This window comes from Bufo bufo, chromosome 1, assembly GCF_905171765.1.
Source record: "Bufo bufo chromosome 1, aBufBuf1.1, whole genome shotgun sequence".
Lineage (NCBI taxonomy): Eukaryota > Metazoa > Chordata > Amphibia > Anura > Bufonidae > Bufo > Bufo bufo.
In genome coordinates this window covers 771432185-771457501 of record NC_053389.1, presented here as the reverse complement: position 1 = coordinate 771457501, position 25317 = coordinate 771432185, and the positions used below count along the sequence as shown (strand labels likewise).

Here is a 25317-nt window from a genome sequence, read left to right as displayed (position 1 = left end):
GCAATTTGTCACACGTTATATTTGCAGCCTAACTTGCCACTAGTCTTTCGCACGGCCTGCGGGGAAAGCGCCAAATCTATGCCGAGCCCAGCACCATAACATAAGAAGAGGAATCAAGACCGGCGATGAAAACAATAAATATGTCCCGTCCCCCCCCCCCCCCCCCAAGTACAATTTGCGGTCCCCAATTCACGGACACTATCCGTGCGGCTGCCGCGATGGATCCAGACCCATTCAACTTGATTGGGTCTGTGATCCGTCTGCACCACAAAAGAATAGAACAGTCACTATTTTTTGCGGTGCGCAGGCACGGAGAGAAGCCCCACTACAGAGTGCTTTCGTCCCGCACCCCACCTCAAGTGGATGGGTCCGCATTTGTGATGCGGTGAGCACGCATATTGTGGACCCGCAATACGGGCACAGCCGGGTTAACGGCCATGTGCATGAGACCTTAATCTGATTTTTCTACACTATAGGTCCATCATGGTTAAGAAGCAGATTTAGCATCTTTTTTTTTGCCAAGATATTTTATTTCATTGACCTTATAAAAACAAAACAAGGAACGTGGCCCTAGGACCCATGCAGGACGGGGTGTAACAGATAAGAAGGGAGGCACATGTCTCATTCATTATGGACTCTCAGGAGGGGTTTCAAACACACTGGTATCATTAACCCGTAGTGTTTTTGGCTTAAAGGATTGTTAAGAGCGAGCCACCGTCCATCTTCCATGACAAGAAGCGAAGATAACTTGAAAGAAACTGAATGACTTGTCTGTCTCAGGAGAAGCTGGGTACTGGAAAACATCAGCCACGGCGGTAAGAAGAGGTCCAAGCCTTGCTGGCTTCACTTTAGTTCCTGCAGGTGATCAGGTCCTGTAACCTTGGTTCTCAGGCAAGTTCTAATGAGTCAGGTTTATCCCTTGAGGGTGGCACTAGTTTCATATCACCAGCAGCCTGTAACAGTGTAATGTCTCACAGTTACATTCTGTGAGACCCGAAACATTCAATAAGCCTTCAAACCAAAATAATAGTTGAGTCAGGAAACAGACCCGTGGTTAAGAGACCACCGTCTTCCTAACCGTTTCGAACATGTGATCCCATGGGTGCAGCCGACACCTAGTAAAAGCCCCTTGCCTCCTACTATTACAGTTCTTCATGGACAAATGAATCCGGATGGACTCCATGTTGTGTGTTCCCTCGGCCCTCACTTCATGGCTTGGAATCCTGCGGCTCAGAGTCTTCTTCCTGTGGTGTGGAGCAGCAGGGTAGAACAGAGCCTGCACCCCGATGCTGGGGCTTACGAGCGGCTTCGGTTCTCCTGGTTTCCAGAGATGATACGACTGTACAACTTTTGTTGTTCCTCTTTGAAAGCATCTTTGACCTTTTCACGTTTCAGCCCTCCATCCCTACAGGAAAAAAAAAAAAAAAAGAGAATAAGTGGCTTGTTACAAAGGCGATGAGCCCAACAATGTGAAATATTTCAGGCTCACCAGAGCAGATCGACAAGTCCACCCTGCCGAGCGATGGCAGACTTCACCCGGTTTGCAAATTGGACTGCGTCCTCATTTTCCTGTTAGATCAGAAAGACAAAAGTAAGACTGGAGCAGGTGTAAAGTTGTTTAAAAAAAAAATCTCTCGTCTTGGAGTTATTAACCGTTTCCTGACATGGCGATTTTCCATTTCTGCGTTTTCCTTTTTTTACTCACTGACTTTAACATAGCCATATGAGGGCTTGTTTTTTTGCAAGACAAGTTGTACTTTTTAATGGCACCATTTAGTATTCCGTATGATGTAGTGGGGAGCTGGAAAATAAAATCCAAATGTAGAAGAATTCGAAAACAAATGCAACTTCGCCACAGTTTTAGAGGTTTTGTTTTTACGGCATTCACTATGCGGTAAAACTGTAAAAACTCTGTGTTAGTACGATTACGGTGATACATTTATATATCTTGTGTTTTAATACCAAAAAATATAAAATAAAAATATTTTTTTTTTACTTTCCGTTGCTATATTTTGACCTCCATAACTTTTTTGTAGTTATGTGCATGGAGCCCTGTGGGGGTAGGGGGCATTTTTTGGGCAGCAGAATCTGTAGCTTTTATTGATAACATTGATAATTACTCATTTAATTGTTTGGGGGAGGTGAAGTGATGAAAACAAAAAATCTGCCATATTGAATTCCCACAGGGTTTTTTTCACAGTGCTTCTTTAATCATGGGATAACATTTATAAATAGCGGCGTTTTAGACGCCAGTCTTAATAATGCCCTATAGCTGGCGGTGGATCCGCCAAAGTTATGAAGAGGCACCGGCGCATCCATCGCGCTTCTAGATGTAAGACAGCTCCCTAGCTATCTTACACTCAGACCATGAAATAGACGTAGAAAATGGTAAATGAGAGAGGCCTGCCAGCCGAATGGTGTGGCCACAATTTAAGAGTTGGTGTGAGCGGGGAAAAAGTCACAAATTGGGATGCAACTAATTGTTGCGTCGCCGTCTGCGCCTGAAATACGCCTAGCGTATTTCTGAATAAATGACCCCCTAAGGGTTTGCTCTGAGCTCACACCTCTTTGCCGCTCAGTGTATTCTTGGAGATATAGGAGTTTATCAACAGCTTTGAAGGTTTTTTGGCTTTAAAAATTGACAATTGGCGCAAAAAAATTATTAGGTCTATCTAATGGGGCATGGCTAAAAACATTTACACGGATTTTAATGACTAAAACCAGAAAATTGCGCCAATTTTGGCAAAGCCAGGTACACAGTTCGTCCTGCAAGTAATGCTGGATGTCAGTGACTTTTTGACTAATTGTCAGCACATTTCCATGGCCTCCAGTGACCCTCCTGATGTAATACCCGGCACAAGAAGAAATGGGGGCTGACTGCACTGCCAGGAATATTACATCAGACTAGACAAAGCGCTGACCTCTGTGGTGAAAGTCGGACAGTCTGCAATAAACTCTTGCAACAATTCACTAAGCAGACATTGCAGATGTGCTGATTCTGGCTCCAGAAAAAGGACATATCAGGCCTCCTTCGGTCTGATCATGTACCACAGGGGTTAAGTGGAGTGGATGAAGCTGAACCTTCCGCAGGTTCTCTGTATTGATCCATCCCCAAGTAAACAGACCCATGTCTGGACACGAGGGGGTAAAGACACGGGGAATTTATGTAACACCATCCTAAAGGTCATGAACGGTCAGCAGAAATGCGTTTCCAATTAGGTGGAGCGCTGCAGGAGGTGGTCACCAACCGTTGCCTGCAATCTGCCTGGCACTACATGCACAGATATAAAAGCCTTAAGGATTGCTCTGACAATCTACAGTAGAAGTTATGATCGGAAGGGAATACTGTAATTATAGAAAAGTGGCAGTTCAGATACAGTCTGTAGAGAACTTTGTGAGCGGCAGTTTAAAGCTGTGACTGCGCCAAGAAGAAATGCTGCAGCGGGTATCCGCGACTAAAAGATAGATAAGTGACTGTGGCGGTATTTTTTATTGACAACTTTAGGGGCTGCAAAGGGACTTGAACCTGAAATTACTAAATCACTGTATTGCATTGCAGTGTGCTGTACCTGCGGCAAGATCCTATACCACCCTGTCTCAAGCAGAGAGTAATCAGAGTACTAAGATGGCTGACTGGTGGGCCTTCCCTAGACTCCGAGCTACCATGACAACCCAGGGACTGGGGTTGGGGACATTAAGGGTGACTGGGGGACAGAGAAAGCCCTCTCCCTCTGTTTAATTGCTCAGATGGCGGTCACCATTGACGATGGCACTGCGGTTATCACTGATCCTTGATGCTGCAGGCAGTGTCACACAGCTGACCCCCGGTTTCAGCTTCTGAGCCAGCTCCAAACGCTCCCTGTGCACGTGTCATACGTGTATGTCACCAAGGGGTTAAGAGTTAGGGATCTTTCACACGAGCAGATGCCGTGTGCGTAATCCGCTGCGTGAAAGACAGCCAAGCCCCGCTCCGGACAGCAGACACACGGAGCAGTAACATGAATGATAATGCTCTTTGCCGCTCTCTGTGACATTTTTACTACAAAATCACAGTGAGATAAAGTTGTCACTGTGATTTTGTAGTAAAAAGATCACAGAGAGGCAAAGAGCATTATCATTCATGTTACTGCTCCGTGTCTCTGCTGTCCGGAGCGGGGCTTGGCTCTCTTTCGCGCAGCGGATTACCCGCACGGCATCCGCTCGTGTGAAAGAGCCCTTACTCTACATACCGCAGGTTGTAATCGACCCGGCAACCTTCAGACATGTTCAGTTCCATCTGGTTTTTAGCGACATCCATTTGTCATTACCTGACGTGTCATAGGAGGTAGATACCAAACACTGCACACTATGGCCCAGCTTGTCATCATTCGTAGGAGGTAGGTGATCATCCTGTATTTGCTGCTGTTAAAGAAGGCATCGCCAAAGCGAGGATCATACTGCACAGGTAAAGAAGATAACGGTCAGAGGCCTTCCCTAACAAGTCTAAAGCTTTTCCCCAGGAGCCCCTCACTCACCTTAATGGCCACTGGATACACTGTGGCTCCTATTTCAAAGCTTCCCTTTTTGAACATCATGACCGATGTGTTGTTGATGCAGGTACCTGATGGGTGAGAGGTTGTCAGAACAGGCCGAGGAATGTATGATGTCTACACAAACATTTCAAGGAATCAATAAAGTCCCCTTAGTTCACGCTAGACTAAAAGTACTGAAAAGCACAATTCACGTCCCCAAAAAAATTCCATATCTGTCTATACATAGCACGCCCATACTTTAATAGGGCATATGAGACAACCCTATGTTAATGGGCATAAGCCAACCTCACCCACTTTAAAGAGAAATCCTGCAATGAGGCAGGTTAAGCAATACTAAAAAGGAATAAAAATGCAAAAAAGAGGCACACACAGCTCTAAAGATAGCGTCTTTCAGGTCTTACCTTCAGGAAATATTAGGATGGGCAGCTTACTTTTGCCCTCAACGTGATCCATCAGCCTGGGGGAAAAGAATGGGTTAATTACAACATGGATGCTGAAGAAAGTGATGAATACATACACAATACATAAAAAACTGGATATTGTAACTGAAAATTATCACTGTATATTGTAAAGTTAGGAAACATTGTCTTCAACCCTATTGGGTTTGCTTAGCAGTCACTTTTGATGGCGTGCCACCATTACATGTCATATTCAGCGTACAGATTGCCATTTACCTTCTGTTAAATAATGGCCCAGTGAAGACTTATGACCTTTACTGACTTAGTATGGCGCCACCTCCTGTTCAATGTGTATCTCAAAGTGTGTCCATCTACTGAGACCGTCACGACTGCTCAGTCGCCCCCCCAACACCCAGGTCTTTGCACAGTGATCTTCTGCCCACTGCCGGGCCGTCCGCTCTGTGTTCACTGCAGAGGAGCCGATAACAATGACTCTCTACCCTGCACCAACTACTTCTAAAGGATCACTAGGCACGGACATGTGGGGAGAGTGACTGAGCATGTGTGACCAGCAGCACTCAGCTCAGTGCACATTGCTGTACGCATTAAACACTAGGTGGTGCTATACTAGCTAAGAAAATATCAGAACTCTTCACTGGATCTAGGGTTGTTGCGGGTATCGAAATTTCGATACCCAATCGATACTTTTGTCCCGGTATCGATACGATACCGGGATTTCCGTTTTTTCGATACTGGGCTGCGCTTCTGCGCAGTCTAGTATCTCTGAACATGAGCGCGCTGCTATCGGCGTGCTCATGTTCTCTCTCAGCAGCACGGGGAGAAGGAAGCTGTCCTCCCTCCCCCTGTGCTGCTGCCGCTGCCACCAATGAGAAGAGAGGGGCGGAGGAGGGGCGGCAATGAGAAGAGAGGGGCGGAGGAGGGGCGGCAATGAGAAGAGAGGGGCGGAGGAGGGGCGGCAATGAGAAGAGAGGGGCGGAGGAGGGGCGGCAATGAGAAGAGAGGGGCGGAGGAGGGGCGGCAATGAGAAGAGAGGGGCGGAGGAGGGGCGGCAATGAGAAGAGAGGGGCGGAGGAGGGGCGGCAATGAGAAGAGAGGGGCGGAGGAGGGGCGGGCGCACTGCGCCCCCAATGATAGGATTACTATCGGAGCGATGGGAGGAGACATCAGCTTCACTAGTGGGCGTTCCTTTTCCCTGCGCTGCGATTGGACAGCGCTACAGCCAGGGAGAAGGAACGCCCACTAGTGAAGCTGATGTCTCCTCCCATCGCTCCGATAGTAATCAGCAGCATGTGGAGCAGGAGAGGAGACAGTAATGGGGCACTGCGGGCGAACGGAGCGGCGCCCAGGACTAAATGGTGAGTGCTGAGACATCGCTGGGCGCCGCTCTGTGTGGCCTAATAGTGAAAGTCTGGACTCATATACAGTAGTCAGTCTTTAACACAATACAGGAGGCGGGTGCCGGCAGCAGAATCGCATTGCCGGCACCCTGCCCCTGACAGGGAGCTGCGATCAGCGGCAGTTAACTGCCGCTGATCTGCTAGTACCCGCCTCCTGTATAAAGGGGTAAAATCATTGGTGGTGCAGTGTGCCCCCCCCCTCAATCCCCCCATCCCATTAAAATCATTGGTGGCACAGTGCGCCGGCCCCTCTCAACCCTCCAGTATTAAAATCATTGGTGGCAGTGGCCACAGGGACCTCTCCACTCCCCCTCATTGGTGGTGCAGTGGCAGCTTCTGATCGGAGCCCCAGCTATGTAAGCCTGGGGCTCCGATCGGTTACCATGGCAGCCAGGACGCTACAGAAGCCCTGGTTGCCATGGTAACATCCCTGATGCTGTGTGCACAAAGCACAGAGCAGCAGGGACAGTGTGGAGTCCTATTCACCCTGATAGAGATCTATCAGGGTGAATAGGAAAAGGGATGAAAGATCCCAGGTTCTAGCCCCTAAGGGGGGAAATAGTTATTAAATAAAAAGTGAAAAAAAACAAAACACTAAAATATGAAGTATAAATCACCCCCCTTTTCCCAATTTCACATATAAAATATATAAATAAACATATTACATCGCCACGTCAGAAAAGTCCAAACTATTAAAATATAAAAAAAAAATCTAGGTGGTGAATGCCGGAACAGAAAAAATAAAATAAAAACTGCGCGATTCGCCATTTTTAAAAATGAGGAATGCACGTGGCTTTTTTTGTTTATTTTTTTCGCGTGGTATCGAATGGTATCGAGTATCGCAATACTTTTTCATGGTATCGAAACCGAATCAAAAATTTGGTATCGCAACAACTCTAACTGGATCATTACATAACAGCCTGTAAAGGGCAAATATGCACTGTTCATTACAATCCAATCAGTGAATGTGACATGTAATGGTTGAGCAACCCCTGTAAGTCCTACACTAATTTCTTAATACATCTTTATAGTGGCTGGGAAGCCAATTTTCTGATACAGGGCTCCTAATACCTCTATAGTTAAGTACAGTTCAATTGATGTAAGCCTGACTGTCTACAGCCACCACTAGGGGGAGCTTTTTGTTTTTCATGCAGAATTGCTTTTCTTCCTCTCGGTGCAGTAACCTGTAGCAGGAAGACAGATGTGTAATATTTGTCACGTGTCTCTACAGTGCAGAACAGTGACCGTGCTGCAAATTTCACAACCGGCACAATCATTTTATTTGTGTGGATTTTACACGTAACAGCTGGATAACAAAGGCTCACACGTCTAGGGCAGAGATCTCGCTTGTCAGTCTTTGATTTCTGCTGTAGTTCCTTTTGCAAAACACATGCCGGATTTACTTGCAGCAAATCCTGAACATGTGACTAATATAAAGTGTACTTTAAAAAGTGCATACACAACATAATTAATTATCACAGTTCTGCTCCTGCTGCCATACCTTTTAGCCACCAGATGGCGATCTTTGACTTCTGAACGTTCAAACCAAACATGAGGACAGGCCTTTACCATCGCTCTTTGTATTATTCCCATTAAGCCCCCATGGACTTGTCCAATCTACAAAATAGAAAATTAAAACGTAACGACCACAGCGAGTGTCACAGCCACTATACGCAAACCTGACTAAAAACTCACCATAGCATAGTATCCATCACTGGCCAGGATGATGACATCGATCGGAGAGGTGTGATTGGCCACACAAATGCCCCCGTTCCTCGGCCGGTTCTCACTGTGAGGAAGATGAGCGCAGGGTGTGAGCCTCACACATCAACATGCTGCAAATCGGCACAGAACAGGGAGGGTCCCAACTTACCTGCCATGATAGGTTATAATTGCAGTAAGGGCACGCACACAGATCCGATAGCACATGAGGTGCACATGCTTGCTCAGGAACTCCTTCACCCTGAAATTAAAAAAATACCGTATTTTTTGCCCCATAAGACGCACTTCCATTATTGAAGCGCTCATTAGTACCAGAGGACCAGGAAGTGGTGAAGGCTCTGTACTCACCGCTTCCTGGTCCTCGGCTGTCGGCTGTGCAGTGGCTGCGCACAGCGTGAGGGCGCTCTGTGACGTCACGCTGTGCGCGCCAGTTCACAGCACAGCCGACAGCAGGAGGAAGCAGATCGCGGGCGGTGAGGAGCGGCGGCGTCCAGGAGCAGGAGATGTAAGTGTTTTTTTATTTTATAAAACATGAGGCTGCTTGGGACTGAGGCAATGGGGGTAATGAGAGGCATAATGGGGGCTAATAAGAGGCATAAGGCTGATAATGGAGGCTAATAAGAGGCATAAGGACTGATATAGGGACTGATCAGAGGCATGGAGGCTGATGAAAGGCATAGGGTTCTTATCTGAGGTCTGATTGGGGCTGTCAGTTTAGGTCTGATTTAGGCTACTTTCACACTAGCGTTCGGAGCGGATCCGTCTGATGTTTCATCAGACGGATCCGCTCCGATAATGCAGGCGTTCGCATCCGTTCAGAACGGATGCGTCTGCATTAAAACTTCGAAAATTTTCTAAGTGTGAAAGTTGTCTGAGCGGATCCGTTCAGACTTTACATTGAAAGTCAATGGGGAACGGATCCGCTTGAAGATTGAGCCATATTGTGTCATCTTCAAGCGGATCCGTCCCCATTGACTTACATTGTAAGTCTGGACGGATCCGCTCGCCTCCGCACGGCCAGGCAGACACCCGAACGCTGCAAGCAGCGTTCAGGTGTCCGCTCACTGAGCGCAGCGGAGGCTGAACGCTGGCAGGCGGATGCATTCTCAGTGGATCCGCCTCCACTGAGAATGCATTGGGGCCAGACGGATGCGTTCGGGGCCGCTCGTGAGCCCCTTCAAACGGTGCGCACGAGCGGACACCCGAACGCTAGTGTGAAAGTAGCCTAACATTGGTGGTCTGACCTGAGGTGTAATGAAAACATTTTTTTTTCTTATTATCCTCCTCTAAAATCTAGGTGCGTCTTATGGGCCGGTGCGTCTTATAGGGTGAAAAATACGGTATATACATCAATATTCCAAAAATATATACTATATTAAATGGAAACAACTGCTCACAAAAGGAAGGCCAAAGCATAAGATGTGTCCAGCATGAGAAGGGTTAAACTAGATTAGGCAGTGAGTCCATGCCCCAATTTACCAATATACTTTCTGATACCATGAAGTCCTTGACCGCTCCCCAGCAGGTGGCAGGCAAACATAAGAAATTCTGAACAATTAATGGATGTAAAAAAATCCATGATTGTTCAGAACTTTAAAAAAATTGATTTTGTAGGCTCAAATACAAGCTTCAAAATAATAATAAAAAAAAAATACTAAAGTTTAAATCAATTAATTTGCACTGTAAAAAAACATTTCCCGAACTCGGGTTCGGTTCCAAGGTTTTTTACAGTACAAATTAATTTATGAAGTTATTGCGCAAAATCTCGCCAGACTTCGCCTCATCTGAGCCAATACATTCTAATAACTGTACAGAGCTCCTGCTCTAATCATGGGTATCACCACTACAGAAAACACTCATACTATTTTTTTTCCCCAATACGGCGAATGGCATAACAGAAAAAAGGGTCAAAAGGGCCAATTTGCCATTTTTGCATTGCTTCTCTTACCCAAAAGTCACACACTCCAAAATAGTTTCAATAAAAATGACAAATTGTCCCGCAAAAAATGAGCCCCCACACAGCTCAGTAGATATAACGATAAAAAAAAGTAATAGGGGTCAGAATATAGTGATGTAAAAAACAAAAAATTTTTCTCAAAGTTTACGTTTATTTTTACACTATTTAGACGTATAAACCTAAAAAAATGTGGTATTGGGTCAGTAATGAAGGGCATGGGTCAGTTGTGCCACAAACAAAACGCTGTGTTAATAAAACCTGTAAGGCCTCTTTCACACGACCGTTATTTTTTTTGCGTTTACGGGCCGTTTTTTACGTTTCGTATACGGAACCATTCATTTCAATTGTTCACCCCAAAAAACGGAATGTACTTCGTATGCATTCCGTTTTTCCGTTCCGTTGAAAAATAGAACATGTCCTATTATTGCCCGCAAATCACGTTCCGTGGCTCCATTCAAGTCAATGGGTCCGCAAAAAAAAAACGGAACACATACGGAAATGCATCCGTATGTCTTCCTTATCCGTTCCGTTTTTGGAGAACCATCTATTAAAAATGTTATGTCCAGCCCAATTTTTTCTAAGTAATTACTGTATATGCCATACAGAAAAAAGGAACAGAAACGGAAACAAAAAAGGGAACAACGGATCCGTGAAAAACGGACCGCAAAACACTGAAAAAGCCATATGGTCGTGTGAAAGAGGCCTAAAACTGTGGAGGAATTCCACACCATTTGGAATTTTTTTCCCGCTTTCCACTACATTGTATGCCATATTTAAATGGTGGCATTAGAAAGTACAACTTGTCCCGCAAAAAATAAGCCCTTCATACAGCTATGTAAACAGAAAAATAAAAAAGTTACAGCTCAAGGAAGATAGGGAAGAAAAATGAAAACGCAAAAATGAAAAAATAAACACTCTGGTATTCTAAGGGTTAAAGGGGTTGTCTCTTCACAGACAACACCTTTCAAACTGCAGCCCTCAAGGGAGGTCAGCTGTTTACTGGGAGCAGGACCCAGGGCAAATGGCCAGCTGGATCCTTCCCCTGCAGCATTACATGGCAGCCATGCAGACGAACAGCTGTCCTTGTAATACAGCTCCTGCCAGAATGTCTTCATTCATGAGAGGATCAGCTCCCTCTCATAAAGGAGTTTTCCAGCATTTACATATCAATGGTCGATCCTCAAGATAGGTCATCAAGATAAGATTGGAAGGGCTCCGACTGCCGGGACCCTGTCCGATCAGCTGTTAGAAGAGGCCACGGCGCTCCATAAGGACTTAGGCTACTTTCACACCTGCGTTAGGTGCGGATCCGTCTTGTATCTGCACAGACGAATCTGGACCAATAATGCAAACGCCTTTTTTTTAACCCCTCCAGCGCTAGTTTACTATGCATTCTGTATTCAGAATGCTATTATTTTCCCTTATAACTATGTTATAAGGGAAAATAATACAATCTACAGAACACCGATCCCAAGCCCGAACTTCTGTGAAGAAGTTCAGGTTTGGGTACCAAACATGCGTGATTACATTACAATGTTTTGCACTCGCGCGGAAAAATCGCGGGTGTTCCCGCAACGCCCGTGTGAACCCAGCCTAAGTCAAAACGGATCCGTCCTGACTTACATTGAAAGTCAATAGGGGATGGATCAGTTTTCAATTGCACCATATTGTGTCAATGAAAAACGGATCCGTCCCCATTGACTTACATTGTAAGTCTAGACGGATCAGATTGGCTGCACATAGACGGTCACCAAAACGCTGCAAGCTGCGTTTTAGTGACCATCTAAAAAACGCAAAAGAGGCCAAACGCAGCCAAACTGATGCATTCTGAGCGGATCCTTATCCATTCAGAATGCATTGGGGCTTAACTGATCCGTTTTGGGCCGCTTGTGAGAGCCCTGAAACGGATCTCACAAGCGGACCCAGAAACGCCAGTGTGAAAGTAGCCTTACGCCTCTTCCCTGGGCAGTGATGTCATGTTCATGGGTCACATGGCCTAAGCGCAGCTCATTCAAGTGAATAGGGCCAAGATGCCATACCGCACACAGCTGCTATCTAATGGATGCGAGGATGCCACAGCACTCAGCAGGGTTCTGGTGAGCGCTGCTGCTTCCTCAAACAGCTTTATCGGCAGGGACGCTGAGTGTCCGACCCCTGCTGATCTCAAATTGATGATCTACCAAAAAAAACGGATCCGTCACTAAATACATTGATATCTCCTGAACGGATCTCTTTCCATTCAGAATGCATGAGGACTAAACGGAAATGTATTTTTTTTACGGTATTGCGTAAATAGCGGAAAACAACAACACAAGTGTGAAAGTATCCTTACTACTACAGGCATTAGTATGGGCCCATGTAGCTGCCTGCCAGCAGAGGGTGGTACATTGTGGGAGCGTGTAGGGGGAGGCCTGCTATGACTACTGGGAAAGGGCCTGTGTGACATGGGGCTGCTGTGCCTACTAGGGGAAAGGGGGCTTTTCTGTAGACTGGAGAATGTAGCGGAGATTGAGGGATGCAGTTTTTACTATAAGAGCAGAAGGGGGGCATAGCAGTATTAAAGGGTACTGTATTCTGACTATTTGGGCATAAAACCTCAAGTGACGTGTACAACCAGGCTCACCCACGCCCGCTTGCGTTTTTTTTGTGGTGTGGATCTGGTCGCACAGTGCAGGTTCCAGACGCCTTAATTGCACAAAACAGCACGGTATCATACTTACTGGCCATTCGGTAAGTATCCTACTAGTGAAGTGCCGACCACCAGAAGGCTGACCCCCGTGAACGCCAGAGCAATCCTGCAATGAGACAGAGGAAACAGTCAGAATTACTCCTCACACGGCAGCGTTCCATCGTACCACAGCCATCTCTCACACTGACCTGAGTGGCAGCAGGAAGGTGTACCGCACCAGCATGCCGAGCCCCCACAGCACAGTTAAACGCAGGCTAATGTACTGGAAATTGTAGTTGGTTCTGGTCAGCAGGTTCCAAGTCTCCAGCTCCTCCGCAGAGAAGCACTTGGTCACATCATCGTCCACTAAGCTCTCCATGCCCTGCCGACAGAAGTAAAAGATGTCCGACAGCTCGAACTCCGGCTTGCCAACTGACCGGCCATTGCTGCGCAGCTCCCACATACCCTCCTCCAGGGACATGGTGTCTCTGGCGATGATTCCTGCACATGTTGTAAAGGGATAAAAAAATGAGAGCCGGCCACATGCATATATAGACATGTATCTGGGGGTATGAGAGAGGACGTAGTCATCTTGGGGGTGGGGGTATTGCGGTATAGGGATTGCTCTATACGGCAACATTTATCAGATGTGATTTTGGATCACAGCCTCGTACTGCTCGGGACACTGGCTACGACGTCATTCATCTCACTAGTAACCTGAAATAGCGGATAACAGCAGAATACCTCAGCGTTAGGGCCCGTTCACACAACCAGATTTTTCTGTCTGCATCCGTTCTGCAATTTAACGGACCAGATGTGGACCCACTCACTACATTGAGCGTGTGCAAAAATATAGAACATGTCCTAATCTCGTCTGTAATTGTGGCCAAGAATAGGCATTTCTATCATGGAGAAGGACGTTCCCTTCCGCAAAACGCGGGAGGCCCACAGCCGGTATCCGTGATCTGCAAAAACACATCTAATGAGCCCATACACAGACTTGAATGATACGTCAACATCGGGCAAACGAGCTCTTTACAAATCTAAAACGAAGCAACTTTGCTCCTACAGCTTCACTGCAGAATATGTGTCTCCATGGTAACAGACAACAAACTGCGCAGTCAGATCCTGCAGTCACATTCCCTTCTACCAGTCCTCTACTTCTGGAGTACCTACCAAACGAGGACTTGGGGAGCACAGAGCAACTCCTGGGAATGGGTTGCAGGGTCCTAGTCGGACGGACTAGAGAGCCCAGCTTCCCCAAGGGACTTTTTATTTGCACAGCCTAGGGGCTGGAGAACTACAAGGTGGGAAAAGCCGCATGTACTTCACCCGTGTGAACAGGGCTTAGAGGCGAGTCGGGTTATGTTATGCTTAGTTAGAGCCCAGCCGGGCAGGTGTTTATTTTGTATCATTTATGTTTGTTTTGCTGAGGTGCCAAATAAAGCAATGTTTGTGGATGAAGATCATTGTGGGGGGTTAGTTCTTATCCGGGGGTCATTCACACAATGATTTTTGCCGGATCAGTTTTTCCATATGACACCAGAAAGACGGATCCGGCATTTCAATGCATTTTTCTGACTGATCAGCATCCTGATCAGTCTTAGGGTCCATTCACACGTCCGCAATTTCGTTCAGCATTTTGCGGAACGGAATTGCAGACCTAGTCATTTCTATGAGGCAGCACGATGTGCTGCCCGGATCCAGAATTGCGGATCCGCACTTCCGGGTCCGCAATTCCGATCCCGAAAAAAATAGAGCAATTGCGGACAAGAAAAGGCATTTTCTATGAGAATGCTGGTGATGTGCGGTCCGCAAAATGCAGAACGCACATCGCCGATGTCCGTGTTTTGCGGATACACAGATCCTCAAAACACACACGGACATGTGAATGGACCCTTACTAATGCCATCAGTTGGCAAACGTTTTTTTCAGTTCCAGCAACAGAACTGCTTGCCAGATCACTCTGCTGCAAGTGTGAAAGTAGCCTAAATGTGTGTGTATTTATGTATGTATGTAAGTGTGAATGTATATATGTATGTATGTTCCGTGATCAATCAAAAACGCAACCATTGATTTCAACTAAACTTGGTATACACATCCCTTGCTACCTGGGAAGAAATCTTGTGGGGGTCTCAGCTCTCTAGGACGTACCGTTCCCGAGATATTCCCCAAAAAGGACCTGTATTATCCAATATAAGCCTGCAAGTCTTTCTCTTCATATCCCAACTGCCATACACACGGTCACATGTCCCTTATCAGCCAATAGAAGTTCGCAGGCCCTTAGTCTACACATACACACAGTTTTACTCCAGGTTTCCATAACAACCCAGCCATTTTTCTTCACTGCTGTAGGTCAGCTTTACGCTAGTGCTACAGGACGACAATAAGTGGCACGACACATAGGGCACAACTACACTGCTACATGCATCCATCTTGGATGGATTTTTTGCGACTGTCGTGTCGCAGCATGTCACATGTCGCAGTACGACACCATAGCCTATCATTATAAAAATTGTCGCACGACACATGTCGTCATGTAGCCCTAGCCTTAAAGGGGCAGGGTGCTGTGGAAGACACTGTTAAGTTGGCAGGGGCAACAATTAAAGGGGTTGTCCGGGTTCAGAGCTGAACCCGGACATAACCTTATTTTCACCCAGGCAGCCCCCCTGAGGCTAGCATCGGAGCATCGCATGCTCCGATGCGCTCCCTTGCCTTGCGCTAAATCGCGCAGTGCAAAGGCTCTTTTGTTTATCATAACATAACTTCCGCCCGGCAGTGTGTTCGGTGACCTCACCGGCTCTGATGGGTGGGCTATAGTGCTGCCCTAGCCGTTTTACTGGCTAGGGCAGCGCTAAATCCCGCCCATCAGTGCCGATGATGTCACCAGGCTTCCTGGCAGCCCCATGGAGAGCCCCGGTATGTCACCGGATCTCCAAAAACCACCTTTGCCCTGCGCGATTTGGCCCTGTGGAGGTCCCTGTTAAAGGGGCGGGCCCCGTGGAGGTCCCTGTTAAAGGGGCGGGCCCCGTGGAGGTCCCTGTTATGGGGCATACTGTCGATATCTTTTAACGACACACAGAAACATTAAATGAAATAGATGATATATATCTGTGCGAAGACGGGTCCTTCTGCTAGTAGAATATAAACGTTAGTATCCCTTTAAAGGGAACCTGTCACCATGATTTTGCGCATAGAGCTGGGGACATGGGCTGCTAGATGGCCGCTAGCACATCCGCAATACCCAGTCCCCATAGCTCTCTGCGCTTTTATTGTGTTAAAAAAACTGTTTTGATCCATATGCAAATGAACCTGATATGAGTCCTGTGTCCGGAGAGGAGTCCAATTTTCTGAGCGCAGCACCGCCCCGCGTCCTCCGAATCTCCTCCTTGCTGGCTGACGTCACAGAGCTGGAGCGCCGAAATCTCGCGATGCGAGAACAAACTACGCATGCGCTAGCTCGCAAGATTTCGGCGCTCCAGCTCTGTGACGTCAGGCAGCAAGGAGGAGATTCGGAGGACGCGGGGCGGTGCTTAGAAAATTTGTCTCATCTCCGGACACAGGACTCATATCAGGTTCATTTGCATATGGATCAAAACTGTTTTTTAACACAATAAAAGCACAGAGAGCTATGGGGACTGGGTATTGCAGATGTGCTAGCGGCCATATAGCAGCCCATGTCCCCAGCTCTATACACAAAATCCTGGTGACAGGTTCCCTTTAAAAGGCTCCAATGCCCTGTAAAATGGTCACTAGAAAAAAGAATGAGGCCAGTAGATGTCTATGGGTGGCAGAGATGAGCAGATTAATGTGTGGACCTCATCAGTGTCTGTCCAACATAAGATATCATTAGTGTCAGGCCAGTTATGACATTGTGTGGTCAACTTATGACATCATTAGTGTGGGGCCAGCATATGACATCATTAGTGAGTGGTCAGTGTATGACATCATCATAGTGGTGCCAGTGTATGAGATCATGAGCGAGGGGCCAGCATATGATATCAGCGTGGGGCCAGTGTATGACCTGAAGAGGACCTGAAGCAGAAGAGTACAAATGACAGCTAGGAAAAGACATGAGGATCCAGTGTCGCTGGAAAAAGAGGGCATGGAAACGGGGCACGATGAGCTAGTAGATGGAAATATAGAGTGGCAGAGGAAAGCTATGCCAGCAATGTGTGAGGCTGCACATACCATTGCTGAGAGGCTTGTACAGCGTGTGACTGTTTTCCTTTACTCCTCTCTCAATCCGCAGAGTTGCCCACTGTAACGAAAAGCAGAAGTGAGACCTACATACAGAATTTATCTACATAAGAAAGCAAATGGAAATGCACTGATTAGATTGCTGTCCCGATCCCTGTATTATATCCCAGAGCTGCCGCCACAAGTCTGCAGAGCTGAAATCTGGTGACCCGGAATCTAATGCAAGAAAAAACTGCCCGCCTACATTATTAGAGATCAGCTGAGCTGTTAGGGACGTATCGTTTCCAACAGCAACCAGAAAAATCATGTCCTTTGCTGCTCTTATGGTGATGAAATGGGAGTTCTGCAGCAGAGATGTTCACTTAGACACAAGAAGGACTTTGCCAGTAAACTGTGAAGCCTATAGAAAATACAGAGCTCTCTGGGACCCCCTTGAATCCTGAGAATGAAGGGGCTACAGCGCTGGTTTATCACTGTCTCTGTTTTCCCTGCATAGCGCCGCTCCTAGCCAACAGGGAACTGCAGTCAGGCCCATTCAGTAGAACAGGTCTGTGCTGCTGTACAAGGGGCTGCAGCACTAACACAGCGCTGCAGCCCCTTCACTCCCAGGATCAGTTGAGGTCCCAGAGGCGAGACTCCCATAGGTCATGAAGTGATGGCATATCCTACCGAGTAAGGCTACTTTCACACTAGTGTTAATGTTTTCCAGTAATGAGATCCGTCATGGGGTCTCAATACCGAAAAAAAACGTTTCAGTTTTGTCCCCATTCATTGTCAATGGGGACAAAAAGTAACTGAACAGAACAGAGTGCTCCAGAATGCATTCTGTTCCGGAGAGCAAAGCGCAGCATGCTGCGGTTTGCTTTCCGTCATGGGACACAGAGCAAGACGGATCCGTCATGACCCACAATGCAATATGTAGTATTCACCGGTCGGCACTGCGATGGAATAGTGTGGCGGTGCAAGTGTCCGTGGGCTGGCGTCCCAGGAAACAGCAATAGGGTCCATTCACACATCCACAATTCTGTTCTGCATGTTGCGGAACGGAATTGCGGACCCGTTCATTTCTGGGTCCGCATTTCCGCTCCTGAAAAAAATAGAACATGCACTATTCTTGTCCGCAATAGGCATATTCTATTAGTGCCGGCAATGTCCGGTCCGCAAAATGCGGAACGCACATTGCCGGTGTCCGTGTTTTGCATATCTGCAAAACACACATGGACGTGTGAATGGACCCTTATAGAAAGGAGCAGCACTCACCCGTAGTAGCTTTTTGAATGCTGAATTTATTGGTCACATGTCATAAGTGACGCGTTTCGGCACTGACACCACAATGCAAGTCAATGGGGACAGATCCGTTTTCTCTGCCACAATAGAAAACGGATCTGACCCCCATTGACTTTCAATGCAGTTTATGACGGATCCGTCTTGGCCATGTTAAAGATAATACAACCGGATCCGTTCCTAACGTCATCAGTAATGGAAGCGTTTTTCCCTGCCGGATCCAGCAAAAACGCTAGTGTGAAAGTAGCCTTAGTTGTACTTTCAATTTTTCTGCAGCACCCCCACAGAGGAAATTTAAGAGGTTGTCTGGCCTGGGATTTGAGAACCCCAATGATCATAACACACCTGTCTGCAGTCCCACGCCACTGCGCCAGTGCAAGCTGGACCGGAAGTGGCTTTGTCCCGTGACTGCTGTGGTCACGTGTGCTAGAAGGGCACTGTTTCCCATCAGAGTTGGCAGAATTACGAATGCAGCTCTGGGTTATTACACAAACTAATAGGTAGTAAACGCATGGGGCCAGATTTATCATTACTCTGACAGCTCACTCCACTTTCACATATGGCTAAAGTCAGTTTTAGCCAAATCAGATTTATGATCGGCCCTTTACGACTGTAATAAATGTGGTTTGACGGTAGCAGTTTATCTGTCAGTAAGCAGCTTTACAAAAGTCGCACATCTTTACAAAAAAGTCACATAAGATAAGCATGGTCCTCACTGGAGTGAAATTGAGCAATTTTTTGGCAACTTTTTAAATAGTCGCAATAGTAAATCTGTCTAGAGATTCATTTACATAAGAAAACACGCCCACTTTTCGCAAATTTTTGCGCAGTTTTAGCGATTGGGCAAACATTTGCGACTTTTTCACTCCATTATTCTGACTTGAGCTAATGATAAATCTGGCCCATTGTATGTACAAAGCTGCTCCAAATTATTTTTCCACATCCTATTAATATGTAATATGTAAGCTCAAGACGCACATCCCCTCTAATTACCACACCCCATACTAGGGGTCTCCTACCTGTTGCAAAACTACAACTCTCACCTGACCAGACAGCTACTCAAGTCTGCTGGGGGTGGTAGTTTTGTGACAGCTGGAGAGACCACTGTTGTATACATGAAACGATACTACTGCCGGAGAAGACCACTCACCGTGAAAATACGGAGCAAGCTCTTCATATACAGCTGGCGGATGCCAAATGACACTCCGAATATTGCAGGGACGATGATGAAGACCAGCAGGAGGGTGAACCACAGGGTGACGGAGAGGCCCAGGAGGTTACACAGCAAGCTGTCAAAGGGGAGCAGGGAGCTCATGGTGTGCGATGGGGAGCAGGCGGTATCTTCTGCGTTCTTCTACTTCTTGGTATGCAAGAAACCAATGGAGAGATGCTGGAAGAGGTGAGACTCCACTATGTCTGGATGGCAGTGACAAAAACTTATTTTTAATGCAATATTCCAACTTTTTCAATGGTGGCAGCTTCTCAGCGTCCTGCCCTGGCAGTGCCCACTCGCAGCTTTCATATGCCGTCTTGCGTCTCTAGCCCCAACCAGGTGACGTAAGAGCGATCCTCCATCCGCTCATCTGGGATGACCACTGAACATGTCCGAGTTCAGTCCTGGTAGCTGTGGTACCCACACGTAGAGTCTGCTCTCCAGGCCAGTCTTAAGTGAGCCCGTCCTGGCACAGGCATCTCTTGGTGGTCAGGGTCTGGGGATGGGGGCGTGGAACTCCTCCTCTCGCTGGGCATACGTCGGCTGTGGCCGTGCCCCTGACCTCCTCCTGGACAGGAATGCAAGTGCCAGCCTGCATGAGACAGACACAGACAGCCGGATAAAGGGTGGCAGCCAAGACTCAGGGTCAAAATGAGAGGAAAAAGAAAAGGAACGGAGGGAGAGAGGGGAGGGCAGAGTGGAAAGTGAGGGGAGAGGATGCACCATCACGCCGTCAGGTGCCATCAACACACGTATTTGTGGATAAACACGGATGTCACATCACAAATGAGAGACGGACTGTCACAAGGTAAGATCAGCCCGGCAGCACAATCACTGGGGGGGGGGGGGCACTCACACGGCAGACGTTTCCATGGGAAAAACCCGTGGAAGAAATCCGAGGCTGACCCCGGGAGTTGCCAGAGATTTAAAGGGGTTGTCCGAGATATCAATATATATAAAAATGGTGTACCTACCAACTGAACACCTCCCCCCCGGTGCTGCAGCTCCGTCCTCCCTGACTTCAGCAGTGACATGCCCGTATAGCACAGAGGCCAGAGACTGACTGCAGCGGTCACAGGGCGGTATACGGCATGCCATGGCGGCAGGGAGGAAACGAGCGGCGGCGTTGGAGCGGAGAGGGTTGGGGAAGTGTAACGTTACCTTATTGATCTGGTGGGCACAATACACACATACGTGCGTCTTAAAAATTACTTTAACACCATCTGACGGAGGTAATCGGCACATCCGTTATTTTTCCTGCTCGTACGCACATACTATAAACTACAGCGCGGGTTCCAATCAAAGTCAACCCGGACGCGAACGTAAAATCAACATAAAAACGCTGCGTGAAGACGTGGCGCAGCCCACGGGACCGCAGAGAGGCTGCTTATGTACGTACACGTGATCTCCCCCTCCCCCAGGCTGTGTACTACCTATATAATATTAGCCCTTAGATGAAGGTCCTAGCCGTACAGGGATACAGCAGCACAGCTCCAACCAGGGGCCCCACTGTGCAGCAAAAACCTGTGAAGGGGCCACCGCTCCGATTCAAGGTCAGTGGAGGTTCCAAAGGTTGCGCCCCCCCCCCCCCCCTTTAACTCCTTAATAATCAGCCCTGCTAGTTATATAACGACCAGGTCAATAGTTTTTCTTTTGCGGTATTAGTTGTAGTTTTTACTGGTATATATGTACATAATGCACTGTGCGTTATATGTAATAAGTTATATTCTATGCATTAGGGATCGACCGATATTGATTTTTTAGGGCCGATACCGATAATTTGTGAACTTTCAGGCCGATAGCCGATAATTTATACCGATATTCCGGGAATTTTCATTTTTGAAAAAAAAAAAAAATTCCTACACAAATCTGCTGAAAATTAATGTTTATTGTTAACGTGTATTTATTTATTTTTTTGTAAATCTTTCTTTCATTTATACTTAATATTTTTTTATTTTTACTAACTTTTAGCCCCCTTAGGGACTAGAACCCTTGTCCTATTCACCCTGATAGAGATCTATCAGGGTGAATAGGATCTCACACTGTCCCTGCTGCTCTGTGCTTTGTGCACACAGCAGCATGGAGCTGAACATGGCAGCCAGGGCTTCAATAGCGTCCTGGCTGCCATGGTAACCGATCGGAGCCCCAGGATTACACAGCTGGGGCTCCGATCGGAGGAGGAGGAGAGAGGGGATCCTGTGGCCACTGCCACCAATGATTAATACTGGGGGGCTTGGGTGGGGGGGGGGGGGCGCACTGCGCCACCAATGAAGAGAAATCTTTAATTAATTCATATACAGGAAGCGGGAGCTGGCTGCAGAATCCCATAGCCGGCTCCCGACCTCTATGAGCGGTAGCTGCGATCCGTGGCACCTAAGGGGTTAACTACCGCAGATCTCAGCTACCGCTCATAGAGGTCGGGAGCCGGCTATGTGATTCTGCAGCCAGCTCCCGCCTCCTGTATATGAATTAATGAGAGAGGTATCTTCATTGGTGATGCAGTGGCCACAGCCCCGCCCCTCCTCTTGTCCTCTCTCCTCTCATTGGCGGCAGCACAGGGGGAGGAGACACTGCTTCCTTCTCCCCTGTGCTGCGGAGGGAACACAGAGAGCGCTGACAGCAGCGCGATCTGTGTTCCCAATATGTTATCGGTATATCGGCAAAATAGATGCCAATACCGATAACGTTCAAAATCCTGAATATCGGTAAAACCGATAATCGGTTGATCCCTACTATGGATCACTATGATTGGGGTGTAACAAAAAAGTATATTTTTTAAGGTTAACCATTAAAAAAAATTTTTTTAATTAGGTGGGCCTTTTGACTTCAATGGGAGCAGCGCTGCAGTCATGACGGTCCACTACAAGGTTGATGGGGCATCGACCTCCGGTGACAGAGTTACACCCAAACGGCAGGGCTCCGCCGATCCTGAAGATAGGCCGTCAGTCAGTACAGGCTGGACAACCCCTTTAACCACTTCAGCCCCCAGTGCTTAAACACCCTGAAAGACCAGGCCACTTTTTACACTTCTGACCTACACTACTTTCACCATTTATTGCTCGGTCATGCAACTTACCACCCAAATGAATTTTACCTCCTTTTCTTCTCACTAATAGAGCTTTCATTTGGTGGTATTTCTTTGCTGCTGACATTTTTACTTTTTTTGTTATTAATCGAAATTTAACGATTTTTTTGCAAAAAAAATGACATTTTTCACTTTCAGTTGTCAATTTTTGCAAAAAAAACTACATCCATATATAAATTTTGCTCTAAATTTATTGTTCTACATGTCTTTGATAAAAAAAAAATGTTTGGGTAAAAAAAAAATGGTTTGGGTAAAAGTTATAGCGTTTACAAACTATGGTACAAAAATGTGAATTTCCGCTTTTTGAAGCAGCTCTGACTTTCTGAGCACCTGTCATGTTTCCTGAGGTTCTACAATGCCCAGACAGTACAAACACCCCACAAATGACCCCATTTCGGAAAGTACACACCCTAAGGTATTCGCTGATGGGCATAGTGAGTTCATAGAACTTTTTATTTTTTGTCACAAGTTAGCGGAAAATGATGATTTTTTTTTTTTTTTCTTACAAAGTCTCATATTCCACTAACTTGTGACAAAAAATAAAAAGTTCGATGAACTCACTATGCCCATCAGCGAATACCTTGGGGTCTCTTCTTTCCAAAATGGGGTCACTTGTGGGGTAGTTATACTGCCCTGGCATTCTAGGGGCCCAAATGTGTGGTAAGGAGTTTGAAATCAAATTCTGTAAAAAATGACCTGTGAAATCCGAAAGGTGCTCTTTGGAATATGGGCCCCTTTGCCCACCTAGGCTGCAAAAAAGTGTCACACATCTGGTATCCCCGTACTCAGGAGAAGGTGGGGAATGTGTTTTGGGGTGTCTTTTTACATATACCCATGCTGGGTGAGATAAATATCTTGGTCAAATGCCAACTTTGTATAAAAAAATGGGAAAAGTTGTCTTTTGCCAAGATATTTCTCTCACCCAGCAGGGGTATATGTAAAATGACACCCCAAAACACATTCCCCAACTTCTCCTGAGTACGGCGATACCAGATGTGTGACACTTTTTTGCAGCCTAGATGCGCAAATTCCTTTTAGGAGGGCATTTTTAGATATTTGGATACCAGACTTCTTCTCACGCTTTGGGGCCCCTAGAATGCAAGGGCAGTATAAATACCCCACATGTGACCCCATTTTGGAAAGAAGACACCCCAAGGTATTCAATGAGGGGCATGGCGAGTTCATAGAAATTTATTTTTTTTGGCACAAGTTAGCGGAAATTGATATTTTTAATTTTTTTCTCACAAAGTGTCCCGTTCCGCTAACTTGGGACAAAAATTTCAATCTTTCATGGACTCAATATGCCCCTCACGGAATACCTGGGGGTGTCTTCTTTCCGAAATGGGGTCACATGTGGGGTATTTATACTGCCCTGGCATTCTAGGGGCCCTAAAGCGTGAGAAGAAGTCTGGAATATAAATGTCTAAAAAATTTTACGCATTTGGTTTCCGTGAGGGGTATGGTGAGTTCATGTGAGATTTTATTTTTTGACACAAGTTAGTGGAATATGAGACTTTGTAAGAAAAAAAAAAAATAATTCCGCTAACTTGGGCCAAAAAAATGTCTGAATGGAGCCTTACAGAGGGGTGATCAATGACAGGGGGGTGATCAATGACAGGGGGGTGATCAATGACAGGGGGGGTGATCAATGACAGGGGGGGTGATCAATGACAGGGGGGGTGATCAATGACAGGGGGGGTGATGAATGACAGGGGGGGTGATCAATGACAGGGGGGGTGATCAATGACAGGGGGGGTGATCAATGACAGGGGGGGTGATCAATGACAGGGGGGTGATCAATGACAGGGGGGTGATCAGGGAGTCTATATGGGGTGATCACCACAGTCATTGATCATGCCCCTGTAAGGCTTCATTCAGACGTCCGGATGCGTTTTGCGGATCCGATCCATCTATCAGTGGATCCGTAAAAATCATGCGGACGTCTGAATGGAGCTTTACAGGGGGGTAATCAATGACAGGGGGGTGATCAGGGAGTCTATATGGGGTGATCACCACAGTCATTGATCACGCCCCTGTAAGGCTTCATTCAGACGTCCGGATGCGTTTTGCGGATCCGATCCATCTATCAGTGGATCCGTAAAAATCATGCGGACGTCTGAATGGAGCTTTACAGGGGGGTGATCAGAGAGTCTATATGGGGTGATCACCACAGTCATTGATCACGCCCCTGTAAGGCTTCATTCAGACGTCCGGATGCGTTTTGCGGATCGGATCCATCTATCAGTGCATCCGTAAAAATCATGTGGACATCTGAATGGATCTTTACAGGGGGGTGATCAGGGAGTCTATATGGGGTGATCACCACAGTCATTGATCATGCCCCTGTAAGGCTTCATTCAGACGTCCGGATGCGTTTTGCGGATCCGATCCATCTATCAGTGCATCCGTAAAAATCATGCGGACATCTGAATGGAGCTTTACAGGGGGGTAATCAATGACAGGGGGGGTGATCACCACAGTCATTGATCATGCCCCTGTAAGGCTTCATTCAGACGTCCGGATGCGTTTTGCGGATTGGATCCATCTATCAGTGCATCCGTAAAAATCATGCGGACATCTGAATGGAGCTTTACAGGGGGGTGATCAGGGAGTCTATATGGGGTGATCACCACAGTCATTGATCATGCCCCTGTAAGGCTTCATTCAGACGTCCGGATGCGTTTTGCGGATCGGATCCATCTATCAGTGCATCCGTAAAAATCATGCGGACATCTGAATGGAGCTTTACAGGGGGGTGATCAGGGAGTCTATATGGGGTGATCACCACAGTCATTGATCATGCCCCTGTAAGGCTTCATTCAGACGTCCGGATGCGTTTT

The 25317-nt window shown here is 46.9% G+C and overlaps 1 protein-coding gene across 1 annotated transcript in view; it reads right to left on the bottom strand.

Annotated features, from left to right (window-relative positions):
- Positions 1-514: 514 nt before the first annotated feature.
- Positions 515-25317, bottom strand: part of GPAT4 (glycerol-3-phosphate acyltransferase 4) — a 28123-nt gene continuing 3320 nt past the window's right edge. The window contains exons 2-13 of the mRNA XM_040414809.1: positions 19330-19984; positions 16887-16956; positions 12905-13196; positions 12748-12822; positions 8222-8311; positions 8044-8137; positions 7850-7965; positions 4934-4989; positions 4515-4600; positions 4308-4436; positions 1490-1569; positions 515-1405 (exon numbers count right to left, since the gene is read on the bottom strand). Coding sequence (XP_040270743.1) covers positions 1297-1405; positions 1490-1569; positions 4308-4436; positions 4515-4600; positions 4934-4989; positions 7850-7965; positions 8044-8137; positions 8222-8311; positions 12748-12822; positions 12905-13196; positions 16887-16956; positions 19330-19494 — 1362 coding nt within the window. The 5' untranslated portion in view covers positions 19495-19984 and the 3' untranslated portion in view covers positions 515-1296. The remainder of the gene's footprint in view (positions 1406-1489; positions 1570-4307; positions 4437-4514; positions 4601-4933; positions 4990-7849; positions 7966-8043; positions 8138-8221; positions 8312-12747; positions 12823-12904; positions 13197-16886; positions 16957-19329; positions 19985-25317) is intronic.